At 32.2% G+C, this 20,019-nt stretch overlaps 1 protein-coding gene across 8 annotated transcripts in view; it reads left to right on the top strand.

Annotated features, from left to right (window-relative positions):
* The window catches only part of LOC131675061 (paired box protein Pax-5), a 399,649-nt gene that overhangs the window by 75,410 nt on the left and 304,220 nt on the right, over positions 1-20,019 (top strand). For 7 of the 8 annotated variants that reach the window (XM_058953888.1, XM_058953887.1, XM_058953894.1 and 4 more), the window contains one exon: positions 4,352-4,517. In XM_058953888.1, the coding sequence (XP_058809871.1) occupies positions 4,352-4,517 (166 nt within the window). Of the gene's footprint in view, positions 1-4,236; positions 4,285-4,351; positions 4,518-20,019 lie in introns of those variants that run through there. The other variant, XM_058953893.1, reaches the window with a different exon arrangement.

Below are 20,019 nucleotides of genomic sequence, written 5' to 3'. Positions count from 1 at the left end.
GAAAATTGTGTAAATCAACAGCCTTGATATAATGATTTGAAAAATTATATCGATTAACAGCTGTTGATATTAGAAGATGAATTATACTTTGATAATTATTGTTTATGTCAAAAGGATTAACACTGAACTATAACTCTACAGTTTTAGCTAAAAAAGAATCTAATGCCCGAAATCTATTAACAACTATGCAAATAGGATATAAAATTAAGATATAATTGAGCAGTATTTGCGTCCGATATCTTCAAGATTGATTATTTCTATTACATTATTTGAGAAGAGTTATTTAATTGAGATTCAATAATAACGTCATTTATTTGAAATTGTTTAAATAATCAAGAGTAATCTAATAATCAAGCGTAATCAAGAGGAATCTTTGTGGCTACACTGAGAAAAAATAATGGTTGGTTCAACATATCAGCTGTTCATTCAACTAATCCGCTGTTGACTTGACTGGCCCTCTATCGGCTCAATTGCGCGAATGATGATTTTACAGACTCGTCTGTTGAATTGGTAGAATTCACTATGATAAAATAAGCCAACAGCAGAGTCTGTTGTTTCGACATCAATTATGTTGTGTTAACGTCACATATGTTAGAATATCAGAACCTTGTTGAATCAACAGAAAACTTGATGTTATGGCTAAAGACCTTAGGTGGTTAAAACGAATGCTTCTCGAAAGTTGAAACAACTGCAAAAGTTTTTGTTTCAATAGCATTGATATTGATTTAACTTAATTTTTATTGAATCAACTAAATATTTTATTTAATAAACTGAAGTTTCAAAAAAATAATAATTGTACCGCTGTCGGCGTCTATCTGTCTGTCTCTCTTTCTTGATTATTCTTACTTATATACCTCATACACACTCATATTAGTTATTTATGCGTTAGTAGCGTAACGGGTGCCATATTACACCGGAGGAGAGAATGTTTTCAGCGCGGGATAGTATGAGTGCCGAGGCAGCGAGCGTAGCGAGAATTTTAGAGCAAAAAAGTTGGTAACATAAAGCGACACTAGGTGGCTAATCTTAATTTACTATCTTTTCTGCGAGTGCATAGAAATTCTTTCCATTAGTATATAAGAAGCCTTAAGACCCCTACTATACAAGAAAAATGGAGAGTTGGCGAGTAACTCTCCTGATCGTTGCGAACGTTTATATATGTATGCGTTAGGAATTGCGTGCGAAATAATCTGTAGTCTTCTATATGTTTAAATTTGTATTCTGTGTGTATGTGGAGTTTATAATAGTCTGATCTGATCTCTCTTCCCCCTCTACCTCTCCCTCTCTCCCATTTCAAATATAACATTTTATTCAGATTAGAAAAAAAAATTTTATAGAGAATTTAGTTCGTTAGGTTGATACAAAAAAAGTTTTAAATGAATGAACCAATAACCTTACGTTAAAGCAAGCTATGCATGACATCGACTCAACGGAGGTTCTATGAAATGAACAGAGTACATGTATCAATTCAACAGAAGGGCGTCTGTAAAACTGATATATCGGGTGTCTTGAAACAACGAAGGAGTCTTTGTTGCTCCATTTTAACAGAGCGTCTGTTGTTGATTCAACCATACTTATTTCTCAGTGTAGGGAACCTTGTTATAGCTAATAAGATTACCCCTAAGTTGAATAACTTAGTTTTCTAAATCTGTTGATTTAAATTCTATCAATATTGCTTTTATTTATAATAACTAATTCGATGTCTGTCATGCAAAATAAATTACCACCATGGCTATTACAAGTTGTTTACTATATATTAATTAATCGTTCTATTAACATTATATACAAGCGTTATTTATTATCACAATGTAAATATTCTTATTATATTTTTCTCATGCTCATGCAATACTTTGTTCAACTATATCTTGTAAAGATACTCTAGTTTCATTGATGGATTAACATAAGCGTCGATGTGACACAAAAACACAAATTGGTTTTAGCATAAGCTTTAATTGAGACAACCAACTAGCAACAAGACTATAATAATTGAATGTGTCGTGTAACACACCGATCGCGTAAGAAATAGAGCGACTGACGCACGCGCTATTTTTCGTAAATAATACACACACAAACTGCTAAATATTAATTAATAATGCTAACATCCCATGCTCTTACAAAAGCATGTCTTCCGTCAGTTATGTGTAACAATAAATTTTTGTTACCAAATTTATTTTTAAATCCATCTAATGATAACTCAGCCTCTCTTTTCTGCACGTATGTGTTAAATATACATTTAACAAACCATTTCTAAATATATATTTGGATGAAATAACGTACTGTGGATGAGTAAACGAACCTGCTTTTGAAAATAAAACGATTGAATTGCCACCAAAGAATAATTGCATCTAAAAACTTGTCAGTTAAAGCATTCTTAATCTGATTTTTTTATCTTGATCAGTTTGCATGAAAATAATCAATATTCATTAAATTATTCACATTTTAGAATATATGCAGTTACGTATGATAATGGTTTATTAATTAAATTAATTTTAATAAATTAATCGAAGACTTTTTATACATTATTAATTATCATAAATTACCTTTCATCAGCAATAAATCTTTATTCTCAAAAATTGAAAATTCTTATTTTTAAATGTGACGGCACCGCAATTTAAAAATAATTAACTAGAAAGTATACATAGAACTATAGAAAGTGTTTGTATAAACTTTATCAGGGTAGAAAAGGCTTATCAAACAACTACTTACATATCATATATTGCACAGTTTACATTTCTTACGTAATTTACATTTCATGTAAGAAATCCATTGTCATAAATTAACTACCACTGCATTGGATACAGTCGGTATATATGGCTTTTTTGAAAATATGACTTCATGAAGAACGGATTACAGATCCAGGATTATTCGTAGCTCTTAGACTATATATGTGTGTTCCAATTTTTTTCTTCCTTCCTTATTTGGACTGAATTACTTGCCTAACGGATGTAACTTTCTCATTTTATTTCTTTTGTTATGTCAGCACGATAATCATTTAAATTATCTTTTGATTTAGTTATTTTAATTAATATTTCTATTGCTTTCTTGTCATGTTTATGTACGGAATTTTCGTATAGTGTGATCCGGTTCATTGTCTTTTCATTCGCGTAGTCAGCAGTCATAGAAAAATCGTAAAGTTAGATCAGTTTGGAAATTAATATCGATTTTATAGTTTTAAAATATTACGTTCAAAGCTAATGCTGGGTGGATTGTAGAATCGAAGAAAATGATTTTTAAGAAAAATGTTGAATCATTTATTTCTTTAACTGTGCCTAGATTATTTTTTCATAATAAAAAAATTAAATCAAATCTATGATAAAAAATGCCAAGCAATAATAAGAGTCTACATGAATCAGAATGAAATTGGCCTCTTGATTTATTCTTCAGTATAAACATATTGCACATAATGGAAGCATGATTTACACTAATCACACAAGTTAAAATATGCCAAAATGATGCGTCATATTCCTGTGCAAGATCTGCGTAAAGTGCAGTTCTTATGAATATGACAGATTTTAAGATAATTAAATGGTTTTATTTTTAGTAACATGATGCTTTTGCGTGGAAGTAGTGTTTCTAACTTAATGCTTACATAACGGAGTAATACAATTAATGATTTAGTCTACACAAACCAAAATAAATTGTACATTTTGTGCTGAGTACGAAAATGTTCTAGAAGAAAGATCTCTTATATACAATGAAGGTATAATATTTTGTTCCAAGAAAAGACGTAAAATAATAAGGTATTTACGGTTTTGAGATTAAAATCGTGACAAATTTATACTTGCGTGATGTTATGAGCAAGTAATCAATTATATCTTTATTGTAGAATTTAATTGTATACTGATCCGTTATATAAATTAGATTATTTTTAGAGCAATAATGAGCAAAAGATGTAAGTAAATCGGATCATGCCAAAACTTCGTTCAATAGAATATTCTTTTTAATTCCTTCTTACATATTTATAAGTATTAAGAGAATATCAGTTGATATTTTGTAAATCAAAATTATTAACACGTAATTCAAGTATATAATATAATACTTGAGTATCATAATAATATTATAAGAATATGAGTGTATCCTTCAATGTATAGTTAATTATAAATTTGCTATGGCGAAAAAATAATTCAACAGTGTTCTGAAAATTTGTTTATTCTTTTTTGATTAAAGAGATTCAATGGTACACAAAAGCAAGGCTCATAATATATTTTATTTACAACCTCAAGATTTTTAAATCTAGTTTACATGAATTTTAGAGTCATTATCATTTGTTTGTAGAGTTCAACCGTGTGTATAGCTGTAATATATAATAAATTAAGTAGACATAAGTTGAACAGTACACGTATTGTTGCAGGCCACGGGGGAGTAAATCAGCTCGGTGGCGTCTTCGTAAACGGGCGGCCGTTGCCCGATGTCGTGAGGCAAAGGATCGTCGAGCTTGCGCACAGTGGCGTCCGTCCCTGCGATATCTCCAGACAACTAAGGGTATCCCATGGCTGCGTATCAAAAATATTATCAAGGTGAGACTGATGATTTAACGTATCTTGTGCGAAAATTATTATTTAATAACTTATATATATTTTTATTAGTAGCTAAATAAATTTGACACACTTACAAAATATTAATTTATTTGAATTGTTGATTCATAGTTTTTATTCGACTAGCGTTCCTTATAGTAAACTCATGCGTTCTAAATCTATATGAAAAATTGTATTTAATAGGTAGGTAGTTTTTATGAGCTACAAAAAACATAATAATAATTTTTTATACGTATATGTATAAATGAGATAGGAAAAGAGTACGTTACGTGTGAGTTTAATAAAATTTATTTTAAAACCGATTAAATTGTAATTGAGATCTATATTTTAATATAATTTTTCTTTAATTTTCTACTTTTAGCTTTATTTATAATTAGTCAGTCGATTAGAGCTAGAATGGGTGACTTTGCAACGAACTTTATCCTTTCTGAATTAATAGTTTTCTAAGCCAATTAAAGATATTGCTGAAATTATTATATTTGTTCAATATACAATGAAAGATATGATAAATTTAGATATAATGTTATAACTATACGTTGTATTTGTTAACAACATAATTTAATTTTGATTCAACTTTAAAGTCAGTCAAATAATTGGAAATGATTCAAGTTTTCTTTTTCCCGTTTTCATCATAATTTGTTTATCATAATAATTATTGAATGGCTGATGATGTAAATTATGTATTATCTTTGTTCATATATAATTCAAATATTATTTCAACTTCTTAGTAATAGATTCAAACCTATTAGTCTGTACCTTATAATATTTCTATATTTTTTCAGATACTTTTGCTGTTTTTACTAACAATTATATATATATATATATATATATATATATATATATATATATAAACAATTGAATTCTTAATATTTTTTAATATATAGTTGATATACGTACATGAAATTAGCATGGTTTTGAAAAATTTCACATTGATTAGATACTTTTGGTTCAAAATTTATCGTACTATATATAGTATTAGGAACACGAGAAAATAAATACTCTTCATTACGCATCTTTATGATATCCCTTTTCTTGTCTATAGAAGACCTGAAATTGATCATAAAAAAATATACGATTTTTCTTGATCTTGTATTTTGAGTCGCCAAATCGAATGGTACTATTAGTTTTTGTCTAAAATGCGATTAAAAAATTTTATAAGCGAAAATTGTCAAAAAAATGGAAAAATCAGTGAAAAAAAGACAATTAACTGGCTTGTAATGTTTGTAACCAGTCAGTTATATTTTTAGAAATACATATTTCCATGTATTTTGAGCTGCCAAATCGAATGGTATCATTAATTTCCTGATAGCTAAGCGGAATATTAAAGTTATAGGCCAATATCGGTGAAAAACTTGGAAAATCACCGGAAAACGGCAAATAACTTGCATACAATGTTTATATCCGGCAATATATCAGAAATTTCTTCGCGCTCACGTCAATTTCTATATATTTAAAGCCGCTAAAATGAAGAGTACGAGTATGTTTTTGTCAGTATAGCCACACTATTTAGTTGTAAACCAAAATCCTTAAAAAACCCGCGTAAAGAAAAGGAATAAGAATCGTATACTTTTGATGAACATAATTATCAAATTTTTCCAGAGTACTTCATATATTTTTTGACACAAGAAGAATAAACAACGACTTATTTCTGACATTTTTTAACTATAAAATTCAAATTGTAGTAAATACACGTATAAATTTTCACTGTCATAAAAAATAAAACACATGAGGTGAAATCCTAAAAAGTTACTATTTCAAAATTGAAGCTGCTTTGTAATTCATGGTTTCGACCGACGGCGGCGCTATAGCTCGAACTGAAATGCTATGCATTAGGCTTCAATTTTGGTACACTAGGCACCTGTATGCAATAGTTTTGGTTCCTTATAGTCATGAGTATGTAAGCCCACCTCTCCCATAATTTTTTTTAATTGTGCAGGAGAAAGCTTTACACGACAGAACTTACAGTATAAGGTCCGATCCGAAACACGGAATCATGGTAACAAATATATGAACATTTCATTTCTGAAAACTTTCACATGCCAGGGGGTCAAACCCATGAGTTTTTATACAGAAGCCTGATCTCTTACCCACTAAGCCACCGTGATTCTAAATACATCAAGTTCAAATATAATAATGTTCAAATAAAGTTGTAACCTAGGTTACCTTCTTTTACAGCAATCACTTTCCTAGTGGAAATTAATGTTAGACCAAGTTAGGCTGAGTTGTATAATTGTAAATGATGAATCAATTCTTCACATATTATAAGAAATGTATGTTAACTATTGTTATTATTACACGATATATTAAACATTTCTATAATGAAGATAACATTTTGAATATATTTTTTTCAAATTTCGGAATTTAACCTTATTCTTTCTTAAAATAATATTTAATATACTGTTTTGCATTGTTAAACGAATATTAAAAAGCCATTTATGTAAAGTATTCAGTAATTTAGTAAAATTAGTGGATGTCTAGTGCGCGCTCATATTTTTTTTTCTTTTTTCCGCATTCAATTTAATGCACAAATAGAGATAAAAACTGTTATTGACGAAATTGAAAATTCAAACATTTAATATGCATTAAATATTCCTTTGATCTAATATCAAATCTAGTAAACAATATTGTTTATTGTTAAATAAATATGCATTTACGTTGATACTCGTGACTTAAAAACGAAACTTTCAGTTTTTATCATGTAGTTCTGCGTTGAAAAATCGTCATTAAAAAGTTTGAAGAACACGATAAAAATTGTGAAATAAGTTCTAAAAACATAGTTTTCTATAATCATATCGTTCACGATGTAAATAACATATACAGGGTGTCCAAAAAGTCTGGAAACATCCAAATAACTTTCCAGGTGATTTATTTTTAAAATATGTCAAGGTCACTTTTGAAGTAATTTTCAACAAGGAAATAAACGGTGACTTTGGATTTGACGTTGAAGATGACATCGACGGTTTTTTTCAAGGTCAGCTCAATTGTTTTAAATGGAAAGCACCTTTTTTGACATCAGTAATCGAAAGAGTGGGAAATATTACGTTTGAAACCATTGAGGTAAAAAATTTCCCGTTAACCTTCAAGGTCACTCAAAGGTCATTCAATTCTGAGGCCTCTCATTGTCAAAAGAACTCAATTGATGGAAATAGATCAAAGCTTGCTTTAGTTGGTTCGTTTGATCGCAATTAGCGGTGACATCAAACTCGACCTTGTTTGTATCCTGCAAGGTCATTTCAAGGTCAAAGTTTTTTTCTAATGTCTTCCTCTTTTGATATCGGCAATTGCAAGAGCAGAAGTTCCCATACTTTTACTTTTAGCGTTACCCAGGAACAACGGCGTGGAGGTAGTAATTTCTGATCCCTTTGGGGTGCTTTATTATCGTGAGTCTCCTTGCCTCTCACGTGATTCAATAAATATTTTCTTGCTCTATTTATCGCAGATGCTCGAATTGCTCTCCATTTACTTTTTGTCAGTATCATAATCGATGGTAAAATGTATCAACAGCATTTCTGATGATTTCAGCGGTAATAAGAGCTGATCCATCAACGTTCCTTTGCCGTAATTCATCCAAATTTTAGGGTTTTATTTTATATACTCGATCTTTCTAATATCCCTAAAAGAAGTAGTCAACAGGCGTTAAATCAGGTGACCTAGCTGACCATTCAATGGTGCCTCTTCGTCCTATCCATCGATTAATAAATACTGCATCTAAGTAAGCGCGAACAGTTCGTGTATAATGAGCCGCTGCGCCATCCTGTTGATATAATGTGTGATTGAAGTTTATTCCAGTTATTCCTCTTATTGCAGGAACTATTTGATTCCGCAGCATAGCCTCATAGTTTTGCGCATTCAAGTTACCATCAATAAAAAATTGCCCTATAATTCGATTATTTAGTATTCCAACCCAGACATTAAATTTTTCTGGATATTGTGATTTGCCTTTTTTCACCTAATTAGGATTTTCAAATGCACAATATCTACAATTATATCTATTCAAACTTGCGTTAAGTTGAAATACAACTTTATTTAAAAATACTATATTAGATAGATAGTTAGGATTTTGAACTATGCGAACAGTCATATCTTTACAAAATTCAACGCGACCATCGAAATCATCTTTGTTCAGCTTGTGTATCTGCGTTACTTTAAATGGATGAAAATTCGCTTTCTGTAGTATTTTATGAACAGATGATTAACTTATTTCGTGTTCTTGACCGGCTCTACGAATGGAAGTATGTGCATCGGTAGTGAATGTTAATAAAAAATCTAATGATTTCTCTTCACCACTTACTGACCTTGGTCTGCTTGATCTAGGTAGATCACTAACAGTGCCGGTATTGTCAAACCTTCTGACAGTTTTTTGAACTGTTGAAAATAAAGTTAAAGTTCTATCAGCCCTAAATGTTGCATTGAAAAGATCTGTCACAGCCCTATAAGATCGCGGCACTAGATCCCAAACTCTCATCATGAGAAGCTTTCCCTATCAGTTAGTTTGTCCATTGCACTATTTTTTGCAGTAAACCGTATTCATAAACTAATCAGAATATGAAAATTCAGAAACAAGTAAATTATTATTTTGAATTGTAAACTATTGCATTGGAAAATTTTTTGACGAGCATACCAGAGCAGCTTGAAAGGGCAATAACCAGTCGTTGTTCCTGGGTGACGCTAAAAATAAAAGTATGGGAACTCCTGATTTTTCAATTGCAATTATCAGATGAGAAGGACATCAGAAAAAAAACCTTGACCTTGAAATGACCTTGCAGTATACAAACAAGGTCGAATTTGATGTCACCGCTAATTACGATCAAACAAAACAACTAAAGCAAGCTTTGGTCTATATTCATCAATCGAGTTTTTTTAAGAGGACTCAGAATTGAATGACCTTCGAGGTAAACGAGAAATTTTTAACCTCAACGATTTTAAACGTAATATTTTCCACTCTTTCGATTACTAATGTCAAAAAAGGTGCTTTCCATTCAAAAAAATCGACCTGACCTTGAAAAACCGTCGATGTCATCTTCAACGTCAAATCCAAAGTCACCGTTTAATTCCTTGTTGAAAATTACTTCAAAAGTGACCTTGACATATTTTTAAAATAAATCACGTGGAAAGTTATTTGGGTATTTCCAGACTTTTTGGACACCCTGTATACGGTAGACGTTCACCGATGTAATTAGTGCAGTTTCAAAAAAAGTTGCTATTATTTTGGATACCTTGATAAAGTCTAAATTACTGTATAATATTTTATCGCAATAATCTATCGATTTGTACCTTTCATTACATAATTTGTTTATTCGAACCTACATTTTCGCATAAAGCAAAGTTCAATTAATTTCTTATCGAGGTAGTTGATTTTTTGAAGGTCAGTTTAAATCAATTAAGTCATACGAAATTCATCTCAACTATAGTGATATACTTTTTATATATTTAACCATTTACGAAAATCTTCAAGCATACCACTTATATATACTATTGCTCAACAACTGATTACGTGTATATCAATCAGCCAACTAGCCAATCAGCATACTGATTGTTATAAGCTATAGTCGGTGTAAGTTAACGCTACTAATGGGGTGTATATGACGCTCAGTTCGAGCGCTCTGTCGCTCCATTTAGCCAGAATATATTTACTGTTTAGTCAATTGAATTTTGTTAACTGTGGTTTTCATTCTTTGTTATATTTTCAAAATGAACGATGTAAGTGCAATAACCTAGCGTATTTTTAATTTATATTTTTATATAATTTACATTTCCAATTGTATATTAATTACAGATGATTACGCTGACAGTTGATACGCTTTTTTAAATTATGGCAATATTTTTTATAGTATTATTTTTTGTATTTCTGTTCAAATTACAATTATAATTTTATTATAGTCGCTCTGCTGATCCACCTACTACTCAAATGATGTAGTTGGAAACAGAAAAACAAATAACTGAGCTAATTGCTATTAACAAACAGTAAAAACAAGAAATAGAACGGTTGCGATTGATTCAAAATGTCGTTGTTGATGTAGCTGAAACATCAGCAACAAAAGATACAACTAAAGTTGCTGGTGTACACGCCACTAAAAATGCCACTAAGAAGATGTTACAGAACTTTTGATATTTAAAGAATGGGAGAAAAAAAACATTCTTTACTAAAAGTATTAATGAACAGTAAGTATTTTTATGATATAAAATTAAAAATTATAATAATATAATCTAGTTAATCATATTATTTTTACAGATAGAGGAATATGAGGTGGCAATGAATAAAAGCGTAGATACTTTGCTAAATGGTAATCCAACAAATTTTCAATAAGACTAAATATCTCCATGAAAAATGTACTAGCATTTACAGTAACGATAGCTAATGCTACTGCAAATGATGACAGAGTATTCAACAACAGATCAAGAGGGTTAGGCTACAGAAAAAATTTCCAAAGAATAAATAATAGTGAAATATAAAAAAAGAAATTTGCACGTTACATATAAATTTGTTAGTGAAGTTTTCAATAAATAATTATTTAAAAAATACATTTATTTTTTATTTTTACCTCAACCTTTAATAAAAAACATAAATAATAATAATAAACTGCAGAAAAAAGCATGAACGACAGAGATATCTTTTTCCTGTTTAAGATTAAAATAGTATGAAGAGTCAAAAAAATAAAAAACCAATCTAATTTTATTTTTTTTTTACTTTGTTTTTACTGTGACTTTTAATACAATAATTTCATTTATTCTAACACCATCTTTCCAAATATTTATGAAACCGATGAAATACTTTTGCATTATTGTATTCCTTTGCCTAAAATTTGGATATAGTCTACTTTAACTATGATAATATACTTGTGCAGAAATGAAAGAAACGGCAAAGAATTCACCAAGAAATTAAAAAAAGATCAACAATCGAGTACGGTTCCTATAGTCACACGAGTTAAACGTGTTTTCGACTACTGTCGAATACAGTGAAACGCGAGTGCGATTAACTCTATTTTCAAGTGGGCCTGAGTATAATGACGAGATAGTGCAGTTGTACTATCTCGACTGTGCATTTAACAGAAAGCAAAGATGGCCCTTAATTCCAAGGACCTCCACATACTCGTACAGAGTAGTGAATCTCAAAGTCAAAGCAACCCCAATGAAAATCAAGCTCAATCGAAAGCATCCTACGCTAGAATGGTTCAACAAATACAGTTTCCCAAGAAAGATCGAGCAGTTGTTACTGAAGTTATAGATAATTTAACAATTAAAGACTACACTCTTGCTATTGGAGAAATTGTCAAACCAACTAATGTACTATTTGCCCGAAGAATTCCCAACGGAAGAATTTGTATATATCTAAGAAGTCAAGAACTAGTTGAGCAGCTCACGGACACCAATATGAAAATAAACATTGGCTAACACGCAATTACATTGAGACCACTTATATCTAAAGCCAAGAGAGTCATAATATCGAATGTATGTCCTGTCATTCCTCACTTTGTCATCGACGATAAAATCAGAGCGCTCGGTATTACTCCAACATCGCAAATCAGCTGCATCAAGGCTAGTATAAGTGAACCAGAGTATGGATATGTAATAAGCTTTAGACGTCAAGTCTATCTAAATCCATACGATATAGGAAAATTACCAGAGAGCATGAAAATGGAATTTGTCGAAACAACTTATTGGTTTTATTTTTCGAGCGATAAAGCGGCCTGTTTTCTGTGTAAAGAAGAAGGTCACCTTGCCAAAGACTGCCCAACACAAAGCTCTGTCAGTGATTCTACCACGAACGAGAAAAATAACACACAAGAGCTCGTAAATGAAGAAAAACAAACCGGTGAAGTCGCAAAGAAAAACAACGTTTTACTTGACACACAAACTCAAAAATATACCGATATGGAAGTCGATAAAGTAGAATCCACAGTCGCACCCGTGTAAACAGCAGAATTGAATACATCTCCTGGCGCTGGCATGAAACGTACGAGCAGCGTTATATCTAGTACTACACAATCTAGTTAAGAAGAAAAGAAAAATAAAGAGTAATGTCATGAAGATAATTCTACTTTTATAACTCCCAGAAAGAAACGTGCGAGCAATTCAGCAAAAAAAGAATGCCCTCAAAATAAAATCGACTCTCAGCTTGCTCCAGCAAAAAATTTGTTTACAGTTAATTCCAACGACTACCGACTAGATTTTGACACATTTAACTGCTTTTCTCAGTGATACATACGAAAGCAAAGATATACCTGGAGTTGCATTCCAATATACCTCTGAAACATCAGATCTCATAAAAATGCTTACCAACACTCACCCTCTAGTCGTTGATGGCAGTCTAAAGGCCCGTATTACTAAAATAATTAATAGACTTCAAATGATTGACAGTAATGCAAGTGACCTCAACTCAATAAAAGATCAAAAAATGTCAGACAATCTTGACTCTTTCTCCTTAACAAAATGAATACTACAACAACCAAACCTCTGAGAATTTTGTTTTGGAATTTACGAAGTTTTCTGAAGCGTAAAGACGATATTGAAAGAGCTTTACCGGACATCGACATTCTCGTCTGCGTGAAAAGTCTTCTTCAACCAAATATCTCCAACATAAATTTTCCAGAATATGTCATCTACAGGTGATAAAACATATGCAACTGGAGGTGGAATCATACTTTTGATCCGTACGAATTTACCTTATCGGGAAATTAAAAAATTTGATATACCACATGAAACGTTTGAAATCTGTGGAATACAAATTACTAATGTTAACCCTGTAATTAGCCTCGTTGCTTGTAATAGAGCTCCAGGTAACATCTTTACGCTTGAACAATGGGAAAGGCTTTTCGTTTATATCAAAAAAGAAAAAAATTGCATATTCGTGGGTCATTTTAACTCCCATCGCATAAACTAGAATTGTAATAAAACAGATACGAATGGAAAAAACTTACTTGAATGTATAGACAAAAATGATCTGCTTATTCATAATTCAGATAGCTACTCCCATATTGACACAACTTCTATCTCTAACATAGACTTAATTCTCTCCAGTAATAACATTGCTGAAAAAATTGATGTTCTGGTTAACGATAAAACAACATCAAAGCCAATTTCTATCTATATGAAATTAAACGTAAATACCTAGAATTTTAACAAAGAAAAAGTGAAAATGGAGATATCCAACTTTACTGAATTCCTTCGTACTCAGCAATCCGAGGAAACGAAGTCGCTGACATGTAAGCTAAATTAGCGGCGAACTGCAGGCCTACAGATTTAGATAAACTTCCATATACAGATTTGGCGGAAAAGTTCAAACGTGATATGTATCTTAACACAAATGATTCCTTAATGCAGATCCTGACAAGGAAAAAATTTATTTTGATGAATTTTATACCGACTTAAGAAAGTCGTGGTTTTATAATAAAAGGATATCGAGAGACCGAATTGTAACGATCAATCGACTCCACGCGAATCACTACAATCTCAACGCCTCCCTTGTAAGAGTATCAATTATCAGTGATCCTACCTGCCTGTATTCTTATAACTCTCAAGACATAGATCACATATGGCATTGTCCCTTATTTATAGATCAGAGAGTCATAATGAACAAACAACTAGTAGGATTGAATCTACCACCACGTTCAGTATAAATATCCTAATAAAAAAACCAATATCACAGCGTACACCTACATATTTAACTTTCTGAAAAATTGTTCCCTGTGCATCTAGTGTAAGACTGAACATGATTATAATTGTTCCATCTCAAAGATCAAAGTCATATACTAATGTATATTATGTATCAATGAATACTATTTCATTTATTGTACTTTTTTTTCTCCTTATTGTATAGCGAATAAATCGAGAAGAGATAAATTATCGTGTTACTCGTCACGAATTGTTAGCAACTATAGACTCTGTAAAAAATTTTCATCACTACTTATGCGGTCGACCTGCTTCATCAGAACTGATCATTATGCTTAAATGTAGTTATTTTCATTTAGAGATTTCGATGGCCAATTAGCAAGATGGATAGGAAAACTCAATTAATACTATTGTTAAATTTCATGTGGTAAAGGCGCTTCTCATACTAATGGAGATAGACTTTCCAGGGGACCCTGTAGTAATTCGTCTTGTACTTATTGATCTAAAATAGAAACTAAATTCTTGTACAACAATTATACTGTAGCTCGTATTTTTTTTGAAGAAACTTCATTGAGTATTTGGCGAAATCGTCAACATCAAGATGACGTCATAAGAACCATTTTAGATTACAAAAAAAATGGGATCGAACTCTTGTGGAAAGATGTCTCTTCAAAAAATAATTCTATAAATTCATACTTATCGCAATGGAATTCATTGTTGATTATATATAATATCTTATATAAGGAATGGATTTTTTTTAATTTAAAATTTAAAGTTCTTCAATTAGTTGTATCCAAAGATTTTCTTAATTTCGTTTTAGAAGAAGCTTATAATTGTCCTTCAGGTGGCCATTTTGGTATAAATAAAACTTTATATAAAATTCGTAAGAGATTCTATTGGACATCCTGCAAAAAAGATGTTGAAAATTGATGTAAATCTTGCTCCATTTATGTTGCCAGAAAAGGTCCATCTGATGAAAATTTCTAATGTAGGATTCACGTTTGAGCGACTTCAAATAGATATTTTAGGTCTTTTCCTAATTGTTTCTTTAGGAAATAGGTACTTCTTAGTCATAACTCATTGTTTTACAAAATGAGTAGAAGCTTTCCCTTTTTCTAATATGCGAACAAAAACTATTGCTAAAGTATTTGTTCGTGAAGTTGTGCGTCGATACGGAGTTTCTATAGAAATCCACACTGATCAATTTTGACACTAAATTATTGAAGGAACTATCCGATTTCTTAGGTATTACAAAAACAAGAACAGCACCCCTTCATCCACAATTAAACGGACAAGTAGAAAGACAGAACAGAATAATACTTAATTACTTATCCAAATACATAGCAAACAACCAAAAAAACTAGGATCTTTGAGTTTCTTTGTATCTTTTGGCTTACAAGTCTTTGACCCACACTATGATTGGAATTACATCATCCAAAATGTACACTGATACCAATTTACGACTTCCATTAGATCTATTACGTGGATTTACTTTTACTTCAGAAGAATCATCAAATAACAGCTATATACAGGAACTTCAATCAAAACCAACACTATGCATGATTTAGCTCGATACAACGTCACTATTGCTTCTCAACGAACGAAGAAAACCTATGACAAGACATTTAGACACGTTAATTTCAAAGAAAACCAAAAAATATGGTTCTTCAACCCTCGTCGAGTGAAAAGGAAGACACCAAAGTTTCAGACAAGTTCGGAAGGACCATACAAAATCGTTAAGAAGATCAACGATGTAGTTTTCTGCATCCAACAAACACCGAAATACAGGAAGAAGATTGTATACATTAACAGATTAACAACACACTATGATAGATAATTTGCTTACTCTTCTCACGGTTATTTTAAGCTCTGATTTTTTCCGTGTGACATAGGGCAAATTCCAGAATAATAGACAAGGTGAGGTCCACGGCATGTCAATTCCCCACCCTTGTAAGAATCCAACACATTATACACAACATTACACAACAAACTTTACACAACAAAACAACAAGATTTAAGATTCAAGATTGAAACTTTTCAAGACACGGGCTTCTATGGAAGAATAAACTCGCTTAGAATAGCCGATATCTTATTCAAGATTCGAATTTCTATATTCAAGTTTTCTGAAGATCTTTATAGATTGTCGAGACGATAATCTAAAAAAACTGGGGATAATGTAATATATTCGATATTAATCTCTCTCGAATGTTTTGTTGCTAAGTACTTTTATTTATTAGACTTAGTTTATTATTTTATTTTCCCAGTCAGTCGATACGACGAACTGATTCTATATACTCGTACACTGTTTCTGATTTAATAAATATGGATGTAAAAGGAATGAGGACGGGTGAAATTATTTTATACACAATTCGGTTAAATTTAATTTTAATAGCTCGAAAACAACTCAGACAAACTTATTGGCTTATACACACAAAAGTGCGACTTAAACTACAAAGTAACTAAATAGCTGGCACAAAAATCCTCGTTATATGTGAGGAAAAAGCCTGCTATTTTGACAAGTAACTCTAATCAAATTAAGTTAAGATACATGAACTACCACAAATCCAAGTCAAAGATTGGCGGAGCGAATTGCCTAATTGACCTGCTAACGAGCAATCTAAAACAATAAGTGGTCCACTCTCTCACTCAGCTACACACACAAGTTTTTTGCCCCTTTTGATCTCTCCGCCACTGTCGTTGCAGCGTTGGGCCTCAGAGGCGCGCGCAACTTTTCCATGCCTTCGCTCCCTGTCCTCTTCTCTCCCATGCGTTTTTATAGCTCGACAACCGACCGGCCTAGGGTAGCTTATGCGCTGGCCCTAGGCGTACTTGGGGACCGCAATGACCGAAAGTTTGTCTTTTTCGTGAGTTGAGCAGCCTTCGCGAACCATGTGCTTGCGAAGCTGTAAATAAGGTTGTGTTACGGCAACGATACGCACGATGCGCCCGTTCTCGTCAATGTATCGAGCATGAACGGTGAGAGGGAATAGTAACAGATCGCTTGGGTGTAGAATTACACCTGAATAAGCGTTGACAATTATCCTTTCATCAATCTAATTTCAGCCGTTGTTGAACGCTCGTGCACATAGTTACAGCCGATGCTGTACACTAACTATGTATTATAAATTTTCTTAAAATAAGAGGTACATATTTTTATTTCATGTTCTTAAATCTAGTTGTTACATATTTAATTCAACATATAAATCCCTTATTAACTATATCATTATTCTACCAACTCGCTACAAAGTAAATTGTTCCTTAAATTAACAATCATTGCTTAAACCAACTAACTTAAATAATAGCTTGTCAACCTCGAGAGCAGTCATGCCAAACCGTGATTCAAATTAGTCTCGCCCAGAAATTAAAACAAACCCAAAGCCAAACATCTGGTTCTTAGACGAGAACGGAAAATGACACCCGTATGTGCGATAATAAAAACGAGAGCACCAAGAAAATGAGGGATCACCGAAAATCTTTTTTGAGCCTGCATAGTCGATTTTATGGCTATGCCTCTCGCGTTACACCTCTCGAGTGGACCATAAATCGACACGTGCTGGCCATCGCGTCGCTAACAGCCGAAACTCGCAGCATATTTGACGAGTGATTTGTAACTAATTTACGCCATATGACTAAGCAAACAGAATTTTCATCGCGAACAGTGATCTAGTTTTTTTTATAAGTTTGTATTTCGTTGTGATCATTTAATAGTGAGTATAACAATATACATACAAGGTGTGTTCAAAAAGTACCCGGAATTATCGTTTTTCTAAAAAAATATTTATTTATTCGTTTACATCAATGTGGTCCCCTTCAAAGTAATCTCCCCCAAATATAATACACTTATGCCAGCGTTTTTTCCAATCTTCGAAGCACTCTTGATATTCACTTTTTGGTATGCTCTTGAGCATTCTCAGCGATTCGGCCTTTATTTCTTCAATCGAGGAAAAACGCCGTCCTTTCATGGGTCTCTTCAACTTTGGGAACAGGAAAAAGTCACACGGAGCCATATCTAGTGAATATGGAGGTTGGGGCACGACTACGGTATTGTTTTTGGCCAAAAAATTACGAACAAGTAACAGCGAGTGAGCAGGTGCGTTATCGTGATGTAAAAGCCATGAATTGTTTTTCCATAAATCGGGGCGTTTTTTTCGGATTGCTTCATGCAAACGTCGCATAACTTCAAGGTAATACTCCTTATTAACCGTACGACCTTGTGATAAGAACTCATGATGCACCACGGCCCTGCAGTCAAAGAAAACTGTAAGCAAAACCTTCACATTTGATTGAACTCGACGTGCTTTTTTCGCTCTTGGTGACGTTGAATGCTTCCAGGTGGACGATTGTGCTTTGGTTTCGACATCATAACCATACACCCATATTTCATCACCAGTTATGACCCTTTCAAGCAAACTTGGATCGTCGTTGACGTCGTTTAACAGCTCCTGAGCGATGTTCATGCGATTGTTTTTTTGGTCAAAGTTCAGTAGTTTTGGAATGAATTTTGCTGCCACCCGTTTAATGCCCAAAACATTTGAAAAAATGTTATGGACCAATTCCATCTCAGATCATGCAGAGCTCCCCACACACCTGTCACCAAGCTACTCCAAAGTATTTTTTTATTGTTCTAGGTCAAAAATAAGAGGACCCGTATTTTTCTTTTTTCTCTCAGATGCATAGTTCCGTCAATAATGCAATCGGAAAATGCACTGCTGAAAAGGGAAAATTGAGAAAATTTTTCCAATTAAATTTGGTTTCCTCAATATTTTTTTTATTTTTCGATACAATTAAATAATTTTTATGTCATCTATAGTAGAAACGAAGTTCTTCAAGTTTAATTTATCAAAAATATGAATGTATGCATTTTTCGGGAGAAAATGCATGTTTTCAAAAAAGTGCATCTTGGAGAAAAAATTGTGTATCTCAAAAAGGCCATAATTTTTTGCGCTCAAATTTTTTTTATATATTCTTAGTACCAATACCTTCAAATCCATTCGATCAAAATTTGCTGTTTTTTCGTTATATCGCTTAAAAAAATTAAAAAAAAAAGTTTTACATTTTCAAGTCAAACGCGATAAATACATTCAGGAATTCATGTTAGCGACTATTTAAGTGAATTGAGAAGCAAATATTTCTGTATAAGTATGTACTTTATCAATAAAACATTGTTTCATTCGGTCATCTGTGTTTACGTACGTAGTTCATAAACACAGACGATCGAATATATAACCGAATAGAGACCGTGAAATATGTAAAATTTCACCGCTTTTATTTAGAATTCAGCGTTAGTGTATGCTTGACTGTCTCGTTGTCAGCATGTCAGCTATTTATTCTGTAAAGAGAGTGAAGTGCCCAGATTATTTCAATGTTCACAAAAAGAGTGTATATCAGTGTCGAAATGTGATTTTTTTAAAAATTGGTGATTATGCTGACTATTTGCAAATAAAGTTCAAAAATACTAATATTGATGCAACTGATCGTGTGTGTAGCAATTGTTATAAACTTATAGTCAATGACTACAAAATAACAGAATTGGATAACTACAATAAACAAGAAATAGATGAACCCGAAGAAATGCAAGTTGAAAGCCCAGATAATGATTTTGTACCAGATACCTCAGTCTGTGTTGACGAATTCAACAATGAAATAATCTGTCAGTTAGAATATCCAGTATCACCTTTACGTAGCAAACGTAATTTCAAAAATACAAATGTTGCAAGATATGTTTTAAAAAAAAAGAGGGAACTTGTCTCATCTTTTTCTGAAGCCACATGTCAAAAATTACAAAAAATATACGATGTGCAAGTTGAAGAGTCAACAAATGAATCAAATAATTTTTCTGCTGAATTACAAGATAATTTTTCAAAAGCTTTTGATC

This window comes from Phymastichus coffea, unplaced genomic scaffold (assembly GCF_024137745.1).
Source record: "Phymastichus coffea isolate CEN01 unplaced genomic scaffold, Cenicafe_Pcof_1.1 PCOF00016, whole genome shotgun sequence".
Lineage (NCBI taxonomy): Eukaryota > Metazoa > Arthropoda > Insecta > Hymenoptera > Eulophidae > Phymastichus > Phymastichus coffea.
The sequence above is the reverse complement of the archived record's forward strand: the minus strand, read 5'-3'. Positions and strand labels throughout refer to the sequence as shown.